This window comes from Jaculus jaculus, chromosome 10 (assembly GCF_020740685.1).
Source record: "Jaculus jaculus isolate mJacJac1 chromosome 10, mJacJac1.mat.Y.cur, whole genome shotgun sequence".
NCBI lineage: Eukaryota > Metazoa > Chordata > Mammalia > Rodentia > Dipodidae > Jaculus > Jaculus jaculus.
Genome location: NC_059111.1, coordinates 71,563,308 through 71,579,231, shown reverse-complemented (window position 1 = coordinate 71,579,231; position 15,924 = coordinate 71,563,308). Strand labels below are relative to the sequence as shown.

Below are 15,924 nucleotides of genomic sequence, written 5' to 3'. Positions count from 1 at the left end.
TAATAAGATTAAATAAATCCCACTTACACTATAAAACAAAACCTGATTAAACCCATCCCTATTAAAGATAATATCCTATATCCCACACATACAAATAATTGAGAAGCTCTATATAGTGTTCTACACACTGATTTCATAAAAGTCAGTGGCCAAATAAGCTTATCTACAAGTATTTAAAATACTTACTTAGCATTATGATTAAGTACACCACCCTAGACAAGGAGGAAGAAAATGCTTCACCTCACATGTGCTCTGACAACATAAGCACTCAATCAGCCGCTTAATGAACTTTGACACTGTGAACAGTCAAAATCAACTTCATTTATTGCCTCCTATACCTAAAGACAAACTAACAGCAAGTGTTCCACAGGGCTTCTTAATTTTTTTTTATTTCTAATTCATAAGTTTACCTGGGCAATATACTGAATACTTTTTAAAGGTAGTTAAAACAAGTAGATTCCTATGCAAACAATTTATAGCCACACATTAAGCTATACTTTTGCAAGAAGCATAATCTGTGGCATTTACTTAGGAAAGGATATGCATATTTATGATCATGTTGCTGTTGATAATGATGTCCATATTTTATATTAGTAAAACATAGTACTTAGAGCCCTGCCAAGTCTATACAAAGTTAAATAAAGAGCAGGATCAAGAACTATGTAATATTCTGTTTGTTCACTTAGGAAATATCAAGAAAACTGGAGAATTGCATATTCTTAGTTTCTCAATTAGAAATGAATATTAGCAGTAATTAAATAAAATGTTACTAGCATTCAAACTTATACAGAAATCCATTATCTGAAAGTGGTGACTGACTTCAGTGAAAAGTGGTCAAAAATTTCAAATAAACACTTTAATAAGTGGAATAAATATGTATTAAGGACTACTATTAGTTACATAACTTTTAAAGTAGTATAAACTTTCTCAAAATGCTTCGTTCTACCAATATCAGAAGAGCAAGTAATATCAATAAATATAATAATTTATTTATTGTCACTTTTTACCAGTTTAGTGAAGACTACTTACATGAAGTTTTATATACAAATTAATCAGAAACTGTGTTTGAAATGTTTCACAAATATTAGACTAGTGTGAAAGATTTGAATTTATTTCATTATTGCAGCTACTAATTTCTATTATATAGCAACAATGAATAAATGAGTAGTAAGATAGATTAAAAATTATTTACACATGGTTACATATTAACTGAAAAACTATTTAGAAAATTATCCAAATCCAAGTCCATTTAGTATGGGATTAACTCAGTATCTACGTCAGCAACAACTAGGTTGCAAATTTAAAAGTGAAATAAAAAAAAAAAGCAAGAAAATAAGCAATTCATAAGAAAAAACACAATTAAGGTCAAAATATCTTTTCACAGCATGAGAGAATGATTAGACATTTCCATACCTGAAACACGTCTGTTTTGTTCTTTAATAAACTCATCTCCATCTGCTCATGCCTTTGGAAATTTTTCAGAAGTACAGCCTGCTGTGTTCAAGTGCCACATAACTTTGCATTTCTCTGTTTAAAATTAACTAATTATACTCTAACCAATAGTATAAATCCTGACTTTACAATGTAAATCAGATAAATGAGATAATGACTAGGGGTCAACCTCATTTTATTTACAAAGCCCAGCATGTGCATTCAATTTCATTACGTCTCATGCACCTGAACAGCAGTCAATCTTATTGACAGGCCTACAGAACACCTTAGAGTAAGCGCCACAGGAAGGAGGCTTACACTTTTGTATGGAAACATCTGCAAAGCATGTCCATCTTATTTCACAATATTTAATCTGAGGTAAATTTACAAAATGATGACTCAGACAGATAGGAAAAAAAAAAAATCTGCCTTCATATGTCATGCAATTTTAAATTAAGTCACAATAGTCGAAAATAATGAACACTTTTTTAATGTAAACATTTTACTCTGTTGCAGAGCCCTTTTGAATTCTTGAACAAATTTTGTAAATGTTCCCCTACTGTATATCAAGTAAAACACAGTGATGAGTTGTGTCTGTGTCTTTTAAAATCAAGGATGTAACATTAAAAAGTGTTATTTCATTAAGTAATAGGATATACACAGGAAGTAGAATAATGAATGTGAATATTATCATTAGTCAGTGACCATTGCTAATATCAAGTATAATATCAGATAGAGCATTCAAAAGCGAGAAAGGCAGAAATATGAATGTGATGCATAAATATAATGTACACATTTAAGCTGGATTAAAACTAAGGCTGATCTTATTTTTATGTTCAAACATAACCCTAATTTCAACTTTTATTTTTTTGTTAACAAAAGAGCCATTGAGTTTTAGACAAAGGCCATGTTCCTTGATACCTGTTTAAAAGCAGTGCTATTGCTATAAAAGTCAAATGAATATTAAACTGAATTTGTGAAAATAAGGAAGTTATATTTTGTGTTGTAGAAGAAACTACTGCAAATCTTTTTACCTAAAAACAAATATTTAAAGAATTTTAGGTCCTCTTAAAGACATCAAACCCATAGAATAACATTTTTGGTTTGTTTTTGGTATTTTTTATTTTTATTTTTGTTTTTCAAGATAGGGTATTGCACTAGCCCAGGCTAACCTGGAATTCACTGTGTAGTCTCAGGCTGGCCTCAAACTCATGGCAATTCTCCTACCTCTGCCTCCCAAGTGCTGGGATTAAAGGTGCCTGCCAGCACACCCATCAGAATAACTATTTTAAACTGTACATGAATGGCTCACAAAATGGTGTCCCTGACCAGCTCAATAACTGCCATGCTTTGGATTTGAAAGTCTCATGCAAGATCTACAAATCAGAAGTCCTCAGGAGATAGGCAAAAGTCTGGTAGGTAGTGGGAGAGATAAGGACAGCCAAATGAGTCTCAATAAACTTTTTCTGTGATACTGATGCAAGATAAAGTCTGAGGACCATTACTACTTACGAGCAAGTCAATCTTTTTGTGTTTCAAAGACATTTACTTTTCTTCCTGATATTTTAATGTTTCTTTCTCTCTCAATTATGTGTCAAATAGTATTTGCTCATATAAACATATGTTTGTAAAATATGGGTCATTAAGAAGTATTTCCTTAGGTAAGTATTTTCCTTCTTAATAGGAATGGAACAATTATGGACAGGGATTAATTTTATAATGTAAGTGTTTAGATTATCATTTTACTCCCCTCAAAAGTTTTACATTTTTAGCTGAAAATAAGTGACTGCTAAGTGCTCAACCTGTACAGGGCATCTATATCATATCCCCTTTCTTCCTCCCACAGAAAGATTCAGGGAACATCTTAGAAGTGGGGGCAGAGAGAATGTAAAAGCTGGATAGTGATGGGTGCTGTAGAATACTCTTGCTTGGATATGACGTGGCCAGAGCACTCAACTCACAGTAGCTATGAACAAGACCTTCACAATATAGAGCAATCAACATTCCCTGGTGTATTTGGGTGCAGGGAGGAATGATCAGTCCCTAATTCTTCCTATGGAGCTATACTGGTCACTGATGTTGCTGGGGGAGGAGGCGTCATTTTTGTCAATCTTGTATTTGGTGAGAAGGGTTTCAGTGGGGAAGGAGGGATAAGAGAGGGTAATAAGAAAGGTCCATGTGATCAAATTATAATATGTATGCATAAAATTATCAAAGAACAAGTAAGAAAAAAGTTCTACACTTTTACAGAATTTTATCATCTTATAAATTGTACAGCTTCCATTTGTAATATGTAACAAAGATTCTTAGGGCTAGCACCAAATATGAACATATCTACACTGAAAATTACAAGATGAAAAATGCTAATTATAGACTGTTCTAATTATAATCATTGTGAAAAGAATTTTGGTTAACAGTGACAGCAAAACCTCACCACCAAAAGAATTCTCAAGAAAGGAAAGAATGAACAAAAGAAAAAGAAACCCTAAAATAAAATAACCATTAGTATCTTCTCACTTTATACTAAAACACAGCAAGGGCCTATTACATTAGCATAGTTCATTCAAAACTGATAATCTACATTTTTATTTTTTCTTAAAATTAGCCAGAGTTCACCAACTTTTTCTTAGAGTTATATAGTGATAATTCTTTCTTATTCTCAAAAAAGTTCTTCTTTTGCTAAAAATTACAATTATTTTACTGCAATGTAATGTGACCTTTCAATAAATTAATTTTATACATTAAGTTCATACATGTTTTAATTTTATTAAACATCTTACCAATCATATGGTTCCTACACTATAGATTACTAGAGACATCATCTTTATAATTACACTTGCAGTTGATCACCTTCAACAATGTCTACTCTACTCATGAAGTTAAACTATTTTCAATTGTCACTATACCTGAAAAGAGATCCAAAAGCACAATTTAAATATGAGATTCCAAGAGACATGTTGACAACTGACATGTGTATGTGCATTTCAATCTCAGCAGTCTCTTCTAAATCAGTTCAAGATTGAGTGATTGAACAGTCAAAGTATTTCTGCCGATGACTTAAAACTGGATCAGTAAAGGTTGAAGATCAAATTCTAATGTTGTAAAACTCTGGAAAGATACAGATGCTGATGAAGCTCTTTCAGCTGCCAGGCTGTATCGTCAACAAGCTTTGTATCTCCCTTCTTACAGTTTCATATTTAAGTTTGAAAAAAGTAAAATTATATTGGAACACAGAAAATTCATATTGGATAAAACAATAAGGCTGGATATTTCTAAAAACATATCTAAAGACTAACAAAGACATATATTTATCCATGAGCTTAAAATCTAAAGTTGTAAGAACTTCATGCTAATAACATCAGTGCTTTCACACTACTCAAAATAGAATGCCATATACTTCACAAGTCTTTCACTTTTGCTGAATATTATAAATAGAAATAACATTTAATATGAATCTATGGCTGTTCCCAATGCAGAACTTTCCAGTGTGAATACATGTAATACATTAGTTAATACAGATCAGCAGATTAAGGGAATGCACTGTCTTTTGTTGGTTACAAACAGGGGATTATTACTCAACAGCAGAAAAGAACATGTATTTAAATCACAAAGGCTTCCACAAGACTTCAGTGAGTCCAAACCCTGTGAATCATCAATTGCCAAAGAAGCAAGAGGGAAAGACAATTAGCTAGTAAGACAATTCTGACAAGACATTTAACCACTATTTTAATAATGCACATATCAAGTATTTCTGATTAGTGCAAAAAAGTTAAGGAGAAAATAAAAAGAAAAGAAAAATCCAGAGGCAAATTAACTGTCGTGTACTGTCCAAGTAACAAAGCCATCAATTACATTCTATTCACACGACAAGCAAAAGCAACTTTTTTGCAGTGATAAGCTTATGGGAAGGACAAGATAGCTGTTCTCCTTTACTTTATACTCTATTGAGTCTTATCCACATTTTAAAATCACACTTATAAAAGAGGTTTCCGGGATTGCCTTCGAGGATGAGCTGTGGCAGTTGGGTCTCATGAAGGGTATCTACACGGTAAAGTGATAAGAAAAGAGCATTAACATTTAAAGATCATAGCAGCTCTGCACTATGTCTTATGAAACATACTAATAACACCACAGTAGATTCAAATAACAAAGAGATAGGTACCCTAAACCTAAATGCCATGATCTTGTGTATTTCTCACTACTTAAAACTATTTTATTTTTTGAACACTGAGCTGCCAACTCTTGTGTTAATATTATTAGTTTTGGTAGTAAAAATAAATCTATTTTACTAAAAAGAAAAAAATCAAAGAGGAAGGGCTTATATTTATAAAGGAAACATATTTGATCAATCCATGTTTTAAAAGTTCGAAGTTTGCTGTTTTCATCATTGAGGAAGGAAAATTTAACAATGCCTGAGAAAGCATTCAACTGTGCTTAAAGCAAGCAACCCTAATTAGCATGTTAGGTTTTGTTATCTTCAAGGAGGAAATTTTCCAGTGATTTTTATCCCTATACTTGCTTCCTTTGAAAGACTGTGCTAGTAAAACTTCATTATTTGCTACCTTTGCCTCTTTCGGAGAAGAAATCTTAGGCACTTAGAGATTAATATATTTTTGACAAGCTAGTTACCAGAATTTACCTTTTCTTTCAAATATTTAGATCTGTTTAGATGAGGTAAAATTGTCAAGTAGCCAAACATCATAGAAAAGTTCATTTTTTATATTTAACTAATTGAAAGATGTGTTTAATGCTTCTAAGTTCCATTGAGAAAAAGAAAGTGAAAAGAGGCACAAAGAAACAAAGCAGTACTGATGAAAAGCTACCATGTCAAAGTCAATCACCCCCAAAGAAAGTAAAAATAAAACTGCACAAGGAAAAAGAACACAACGTGAAGCATTCTTCATAAAAAAATTTTTTTTTTATCAACATGTGAGAAGAAATGGAAAGAGCTGAATTCTTGCTAAACAGTAAAATCCAGGCTAACCTCTTTCTCGACTTCACTGCTGAGTGAAGAGCTTTGAGCTCATGTTCAATCTGACAATCTGATAAGTGTTTTTTCTGAACATTCAGCACTACTGCAAAAGCGTAAGGCAAGAGGAAGCAAGCATAACACTTATAATACAAATACAACTAATGCTTTATTACATATACAAGTAATGGAGACTAGCAGACAACTGAAAAATAATTATTATTTGCTTTTGATACTCATTTGAATAAGGTAGGTCATATATCAGTGGAAATCATTTGCATCTTAATTAAATCTGTGTTAAAGTTTAAATGTGGGGAGCTGGAGAGGTGGCTTAGCGGTTAAGGTGTTTGCCTGCAAAGCCAAAGGACCCACATAAGCCAGATGCACAAAGTGGTACGTGTGTCTGGAGTTTGTTTACAGTGGCTGAAGGAGCTGGTGTGCCCATTCTCTCTTTCTCCATCTCTCCCTCAAATACATAAAATAAAAAATATATTCCTTAGGATTTATTTTTAAAAAGACTTATAGAAACTGCAGACCTACTGCTAATACTCCTCCATCCCTAATTTCATCTAATATTCCAAAGCAGTGTTACGTGACTTGTCTTCACTCCTACCCCACCTGGATAAAAGGTGCAGCATTTTATATCATACATAAGGTGTAGCTTTACATTTACTTTATAAGCACCTGGTAAGCTTCCTTATAAACTAATATAGGAGAAAGGGATTAACTATTTTCAAAGGGCTTCCCTAATAGATGCATCAGTAACTATCAAGGTAGTAGCATCTTGCAGAGCTAGGATAGCCTGCCAGAAGTATCTACTGTGCTTGGCTTACACAGTGAAATACTTGAAAGCAGTGCAGTACACTTAAGGTGCACTGATAACTAGTGCACGGCTTGCATGACGATGGGATAGCTGCAGTTGAAGCTCCAGTTCTACCAGTTTTTTTTTTTTTTTTTGTTTGTTTTTTGTGATCTTAGGCAAGCAATCTTCTCAGTTTCCTCATTCACAAAGTAGAAATAAATTTAATTTCCATCTGGTATCAGGATCATATATTGGGCTATTGTGAGGATTAAATGAAATAAATACGGAAAGCATCAGTATAGTGGGGCCTCAATCAATCTTGGGAACTACTGAGAAGGGCAGTAGACTTGTCAGACATTACAGCACTATTTTTGTGGAAAGAAAGAATTTTTAATACATAACAAGTTAGAAAATGTAATTTTAGCATATACTTGTAGTAACTGTGTATTTGGCTATTTACTGCTGCTATACCTCAGTAACCCCATAAGACAAACACAACTTGTATGACTTATAAGAACTAAACTTGGCAATACATTTGGAAAGCAGAGAGCAGTCTGGGACATTATCAGATCTAATATTCATATCACCATAATGCTCAGGCCAAAATTTCTTTGAAATAACATTTTTCTGCACCCAAATTACAAATGTTAAAATAGTAAGCTTTATACATTATTACTCAGATAGGAAAATATATCAAGTCCAAACTTTGTATCTAATCTTATTTTTAAATTCACTTTATCTATTTTTAATTAATTTTAAGTGTTCCACCCACCAAAACTCACATAAAACCAACAGAAGTAAAAACCTCATTTCAGGAATAACAGATTCAAGCAGATTCTCAATGTGAAAAGGTGAAAGGAAACATAAGGAAGATAATATAGCTGCCTCCTAAAACTACAAACTAAATTTCTTTCTTTCATATGACTCTAAGGGTTGACAATTTTAAGGAAAATCATAGCAGCTCCTTTTAGAGAAAAATTGTCAATTTCTGATCAGAGCTTCCTCAGGTGGGAAAGGGCTTGCTGTCTGGCCAAAAAAAGAGTGAAACTAAGGAGACAATTCAAGCGTAAGACTACAGACTTTAAGATTCTTTTCAGAACTAGATATTGTTACTTTTGGAATCTATGAGCTATGAAGGTTACAAAATTGATAAATCAAAATGAGATTAAAGCCTTCATTTTACAGATAAGAAAATTACAAGTAAGTGAAGGTGACTAAAGGTCATTCATCTAGCCAGTAACAAAACTGGAGAGAAGCTCAATCTTCTTAAAGAATTAATATGTTCATTAACATATGTATAAATAAGCTTACCTTTGTATAAGTTAACAAGATTTAATACGCTGTAGTAAAATATCAGTTTCAGAGTGATTCAGGTAGTTTTGTTGGACAGTTAGGGTGACTGGGCCCCTGAAAGTAAGATTGCAGGAAGGTCTTCCCTTGCAATATGCACTTGCTAGAAATCAAAGGATGATCTGAATTCTTAACTCTTGCTTGGTTCCCTAGACCTGTTTATCCATACCTGGGCCCCTCCCTGTGGAACTCTGTAACTCTTTCTTTCCTATGTAACTATCTCTTTTCGGTTTCGCCAGGCCCACCATGTGGGCTCTCAGACCACATAGTTATCTTCATTTTCCTTCCCTTGGTTTTGTACTTCCCTCAATAAATAAAATAATTTAATAATTATCCTTCTGTCTTATTTTATCTAGTTCTTTGGTTAGAAGTAAACACGAACATTGGGTTTAGGGTTCATGGACTATCCTGAACCCATAGCACCACATTTCAAGTTAAATGTTCAAAAAGTATCTTACTTAAAAATAAATGAGTGGCTGGATGTGGTGACACATGCCTTTAATCCCAGCACTCAGGAGGCAGAGGTAGGATGATTGCCATAAGTTCAAGGCCACCCTGAGACTACATAATGAATTCCAGAACAGCATGGGCTAGAGTAAAACATTATCTCAAAATAATAATAAATAAATAAGCAAGAAGTATTTCACTGCTATATGCCTTGAAATTAAGAATATAATTGGATATCCCACAAATACCACATTTCACTATGCAATCAGTGCTGAGCACAGGCTTCTGTATTCTTTAAATAAATATCTGTTCTGCATTTATTTCAAAAGTACAAGCCTGGAGTACGCCTTCAATCTCAGTACTTGGGAGGCAGAGGTAGGAGGATCACTGTGAGTTAAAAGCCATCATGAGACTCCACAGTGAATTCCAGGTCAGCCTGAGCTAGAGTAAGGTCCTACCTTGAAAAAAAAAAAGAGAGAGAGAGAAAGAAAGAAAGAAAAAAGTAGAAGACAAGGGCAAGAGGTAGAGCAGATACAGGTACAGGCAGTTTGGTTTCTCTCGTACTGTTTCCGGCCATCTGATATCACTAATAACTACACAGAAGCTTTGCACAGCCACTGGTGCCAAAAACCTCATTCAAAGATTCAGAACACACTACATTGAAATGCCCCAAATTAGAATCAAAGCTAGTTTGTTGTGTTTGCTCGTTGCTTATTTTGTAATTCCTACTATAGTTGACTTACTTGCATTCCTAGCCAAACGAAGAATCACTATTAAGACTTTTGGTTGAAACTTTACACATAAAGCAGTAGTTGACAAAAATGTTCTCAGACCAACAATAGCTGAGTGAATTGGGAGCCTGTTAGAAATATATGCTTTTGGACATTACTTGAGGACTTCTAAAACAGAAACTTTGCATTCTAGCAAATATTTGTGGTGATGTACCCTAAACTAGTTTAAGAACTCTTAAGGCAGTTTAAGGCTAGTATGGCCCATGAAAGTATACTAAAGTAAGAAATGTTCTAGAGCCTATAAGGAGAATCCATTTTTCCTTATCTCCTTTTCCCTGAAGGAGTCCATGTAGACTCCTCCTTGATGGAGGCCAGAAATATCAGAAGATTCCTAGAAGAGTACCCCCTTCCAAGAAAGATAATCCCCTTTCCTAGGAACATAAGTGAGATTACTCCTCTACCAGGAATCCTAGTGAAGCACTGGGACATCTGACACAGGGGTTGGACTCAAGACTCTATCCCATCAGGGCTGGAGAGATGGCTTAGTGGTTAAGGCATATGCCTGCGAAGCCTAAGGACCCAGGTTCAATTCTCCAGATCTCACGTAACCCAGATACACATGGTGGGCATGCGTCTGGAGTTTACTTGCAGTGGCTAAAGGTCCTGATATGCCCATTCTCACACACCCTCTCTCTCAAATAAATAAATAATAAATCTTAAAAAAAAAAAAAAAGAACCCAATCAGAATTGCTAGGTGGATTTTCCTCACTTAGGGTCTGTTTTACTTTACTTCATTATGTCTTTCCCAATTCCAGGGTACACCCCCCAACCACCTCATGCCTTATGGCAGAAGCAGAGCTCTGCCTTCTTTCCTTCTCTTAAACTCTGTAAGAAATCTTTCTAGACCTCATTCTATGGTGTGCAGATTCCATTCTTCAAAATTATTGAGAACTTGGAGGCAACTGACTCAGTTAGAAGTGTTTGTGTGATAGTGACCATCTTAACACCCTATCTCCTGGGCCAATGCTCAACCAAGAACCTAGAATTGTTCCTCTGCTCACAAAGACACCCCAAAATTCCCACATCACTACTACCTTAAAATAAGCAAATTTAGCTGGTATGAAAGGACCACAAAAAAAAGAAGCACAGTAACTAAAGCCAAAAAATTTACCCAAAAAAAAAAAAAAAAATAATAAGGCTGGAGAGATTGCTTAGTGGTTAAGGCACTTGCTTGTGAAACCTACAGACCCAGGTTTGACTCTCTAGGTCCCATGTAAGCCAGATGCACATGCATCTGGAGTTTGTTTGCAATGGCTAGAACCCTGGTGTGCACATTCTCTCTCCCTCTCCCTCCCTCCCTCCCTCCCTCCCTCCCTCCCTCCCTCCCTCCCTCTCTCTCTCTCTCTCTCTCTCTCTCTCTCTCTCCCTCTCCCTCTCCCTCTCCCTCTCTCTAACAAGTAAATAAAAATGAAAATAAAATCTTAAAAAAACACAAGAAGAACCAATAAGCACAGACATGTGTGGTTTACAAAACAAACACTAAAAAAAGTGAACAGAGCATTAATCTCATTAATTCTTGACCGGGTGCTTCAATACCTTGTAGTCAGCCTGTGGCTCAACTAAGCCAAGGACATTGAACCTTTGTGCTCAATGTCTCCATTTGTGCAGAACATGGTTTCCAACCATACCTTAACTCAGAGACATAATTGCATACTTAAAGTAAATGCAGGAAGAAAACCAAGGTTGAATACCAGAGAGTAAAGAATGAATCTGTTACCTAGTTATAGAGTTATATTTTTTTTTTGTTTTTTGGGGAAGGGTTATATTTTTTTTTACATTCTTAATTCCATAACTTAAGTGCTTTATAAAAAGTTCTATTATAACAGGCCTAAACTAAACCACACAATCTTCTAGGATACCAATGGCTTTGTCTTTGTTAACTCCCCTCAAAAAAAGCCACTTACTGTGTTGTAATTGACCTACCCTTCTTTTCAAATTATATTTAGCTTATGGTCAGCCATTTTGATTTAACAATGCTTTGTCCTTACTATCTCAGTTTTGGTTAATTATGTTATTATAATATTTCCTAGCCTACTTTAATTCTTTCAATTTTTCCTTTAATTAGTCCCCAAACTAGTCAGCCTCCAGCTGCTCATTGCCTTACTAGAAGCCCTTGCAATGACAGTCCTCTAAAGTGCTGGATATCACCCCTTGCCTTCAATACACCTTTCCCAGGACTCTTATGATCTTTAGCCCAAATTTTTGCCCCCAATTACTGTTGGCCTAAGCCTACAAAACACATAAATTCTACAGTCCTGTCCTGTGTATTCACTTGTACTCATACATCTTCTTGAAGGATCTCTTATTTCCCTTCTCAAACAATAAAGCCTACTCATTTCTTCAAAAGTCTTACGCAAATTTCATTTCTTTGATTATATGACAACTTCTTGCTCAACATTTTAGAAATGACTCCATGATCTTTGGAATTCATGGGGCTTTTATTGAGGCTTTTATATACCCCTAATTTAATGTGACAGATGAATAAACAAATACCTTTACATACCTTTAAATTCTTATATAATATTTTAAAAATATGACACAGCTTAGAATATAAGTTTGGTGAAAAGAAACACAGAAGTCTTAACAGAATAAAGGACTATATCTGCTTTACAAATAAGACTTTCAGAAGAACCATCAAAGAACTTCAGTCAGTATGCTTATTGCTGTACATGACTCTTAACTTACCTTTTAAAAAGAGCTACATTTATAGACAATGTCACAAGATCCTAGATACAATCAGATAATTCTGTGATTCATTAGTAATTAACATGAAAATAACCTGAAAGAAGTATGTGCTTAAAAGATTTCAGTCACTTGAAAAGAAAAAGAGGGACTAATAGATTTTCACTTGGATGTGACTGAATCATATGGCTTCAATCCTTCCTATGACTATCTTCCTAGTGCAACTGTGTTGATCTGATTCACTAAGCATTTAGAAGGAAAAGCACATTTCATTTATAGCAAACTCCTCTGCTTGATGTTATTTGTTGGAAACACATTTTAAAAGAATTAGTTTCATGTATTTTATCAATCATTTCTCACAGAGCTCAACCTGTGTGACTTAACTGAATCACTTATCTTCCTTGACTCCATGCATTAACCTAGTACTAAAAATAAAAGGGCTGGCACTATAAATGACCTTATGCTAAAATGACACCATGGCATCATTATTTCAATAGTAGTCATGAAATATAATCAACTTCTTTAACTTCCCCCTCCTCTACTCACCCATAATACCTTTCTCAACTATGCCTCAGTATGTTACAAATAGAAACACAGGTTAAGTAACTCATTTAAAAGCACCTTTTTTACAGAGTACTGAATTATACCTCTTTAAGAAAAAAAAATGGTACAGACAGACATGATTTTCATTAGAATGATAAGAATCATACTTAAAGAAGGCAAAAACATATGCCTTAACAATTCAAACCTTTGAGATAATTCTGTTTATTCTATCAGACTACAGTGAAATAAAACTAGAAATCAGTAGCAATAGACACTTCAGTAACTACACAAATACTTGGGAGACTTTTGGATGTACAGTGGATCACTGAAGATATTGAAGGGCATGAGAAAGCAAGGGCATTACTTCCTATTTTCATGAAATCACTCCAAGAAGCCAATTAAGAGGTTTTAATTTGATAACAAGTATCATTCAATGAAAAGTGAACCCAGTTATACATGATAAAGTATAGCCTTATTTCTTGTATGCTGACCAAATTCACATTCTGATATAGTCAGATCGAATTGAACTGTCTATGTATTAGACAAATAATGAAAATTGGCAAAAACTGATGAATAACGATAGCAATTAAATTAAATTATGGCCACAACATAAAGTAATATTATGGTTAATAAAACGCATCTAAGATTTTAAAATGTTTAAAATTACTCAAAATAAGCCGGGTGTGGTGGCACACGCCTTTAATCCCAGCACTCGGGAGGCAGAGGTAGGAGGATTGCCGTGAGTTCGAGGCCATCCTGAGACTCCATAGTGAATTCCAGGTCAGCCTGGACTGGAGTAAGACCCTACCTTGAAAAACCAAAAAAAAAAAAAAAAACCTCAAAATAACAACATAGCCATAAGAAAAAATGAACTGAATTACTTAGGAACAAAAATAAAAATGATAATGAAAACTACCACTCCAACCTAATTAAGGCAAAAAGGTTTTATATATCGAAATAATAAATTTAAAACAAATTTCCATTAACAGTCAGAATGATAATTCTTAAACATTAAGTGCTGCTAAAATAATACACAGATGCATCTTTTTGTTCTTTAGATATTACTGAGGTGGTTTATATAAGCATAGTTTGGAACTAGGAATATTACAATGAATGTAAGTATTAAAATATGATACTTAGGCACTAAATTCACAGAATAAGACAAAAAAAAGGATAAATGAATGAAAAGCATCATCCTAAAGAAAAGGGGGAGGAGAATATTTTTACATAAAGAGCATACCATGCAAAGTAATACCTAGATGGCTTACAAATGGTATAATGACTTAGAAGGATCTGAGATGGTTTAAGCACTGGGCGCCTAAAGCTAGGAGTCACTGTAACTGAAGACAAAGACACAGTGCATTCAAGCTTTGAGGGGCTATCCTGTGAAGTCTGAAGTATCTTGTAAGAAGTAGGAAACCAATGGACAAGTTTAAGTGCAATCAGACTAAATTCATGCTGTAGCAAGACAGCTGGATAAAAACGACACAAACTAGAGAAGCCAATGAATGAATGTAAGTACCATGTGCATCCTCACATTAAGTTTACAGGTTGAAACCACCATGCCCAATTCAGAGATGAGCATAATGCAACCAGCTCAATGTCATTCCCATTAAGGGCTGCACAAGAGCCTGAAACCAAACAACTTGAAATTCAAACATTTAACCACTTCTGCTAGTGATAAGAAACTGAGCTGAAAAAAATTACATTGTAAACATTAAGACGATATAGTTTTAAGGAGGAAGACTAGCTATCAGTGACACATGATGAAATGAAATAAGATGTGCACACATAAAATATAAAGGGTAGTTACATTTGGCAATTTGCAACTCACAAATGGTATCTATTGGAGACAATTTTTACATTGCATCAGTATCAAACATATTCAACACCCTCAAGAACCAAAACACTATGCACAAGGTAACAATTCTGACAAGTAGTTTCAATATGCTTTCAAATTAGCAGTCCATATAATCAAAACTATTAAGTCTCAGGGAATCAGAAAATTGCTTTAAATCAACAGAATGATTTAAATTCTAGTGAAAGTACTATACAGTATTTTTTATTTTTTTTAATTTAAGTTAATTTATTTATTTCAGAAAGAGGGAGAGAAAGAGGGAAAAAGAGAGAGCAAGAGAGAGATACAGAGAATGGGCACACCAGGGACTCCAGATGCAGGCGCCCCCTTGTGCATCTGGCTTATGTGGGTCCTGCAGAATTGCAGGCAAACACCTTAACCAGTAAGCCATCTCTTCAGCCCCTAGACAGTATTTTTATATTATGGTGATCAGGAATTACAATGGAAATAATTTAGATGACACTATTTCAGCAGATCTTTGAAAGTATTTCAAGTAAAAATACATAAAATGCACTTCCTACCTAAGTAAATAAGAGTTGACTATGTCATAATGCCACATCAGACTGGTTTCTGCTTTTTTTTTCTGATATAAATATCGTAACACTAAAAATTTCAAAACAATTCTTAAAAATGTCAAAATCATTTTCAGGATACACTGGATATGTTTGTTCACCCCTTTCTTTTTACTCTCATTACTCTGGGGACTTGTGATAAAAGACAGAGAAGTCAACCACTAAAGCTGATTAAACTGGAAAGCACAGGAATAACAGGGTAAGTGATTGGAGGCAAAAGGTAAATGAGGATTGGCAAGATGGCTCATTCAGCCAAGTACTTACTGTGCAAGCCTGAGAACCTGAATTAGGATCCCTAGACAGGTGCATGCCTCATGAGCCTAATAATCCAAGCATTGGGGAGGCTGAACCAGGAGTAACCAATTAGGTGGATTCTGAGTTCAGGGAGAGGGTCTGTCCCAAAAAATAAGGTGGAGAGTGATAGAGAAAAACACTTGACATCAAATCTGGCTTTTACATTCCATTTCCCCAACACACAT

At 34.5% G+C, this 15,924-nt stretch overlaps 1 protein-coding gene across 4 annotated transcripts in view; it reads right to left on the bottom strand.

Moving 5' to 3' along the window:
- The window catches only part of Phf14 (PHD finger protein 14), a 152,652-nt gene that overhangs the window by 45,877 nt on the left and 90,851 nt on the right, over positions 1-15,924 (bottom strand). Inside the window, exon 17 of one of the 4 annotated variants that reach the window (XM_004671592.3) lies at positions 1,611-5,472. The exons of the other annotated variants lie outside the window; for them this stretch is intronic. Within the exon in view, the coding sequence (XP_004671649.1) occupies positions 5,460-5,472 (13 nt within the window). The 3' untranslated portion in view covers positions 1,611-5,459. Of the gene's footprint in view, positions 1-1,610; positions 5,473-15,924 lie in introns of those variants that run through there. 4 annotated transcript variants of the gene reach the window in all.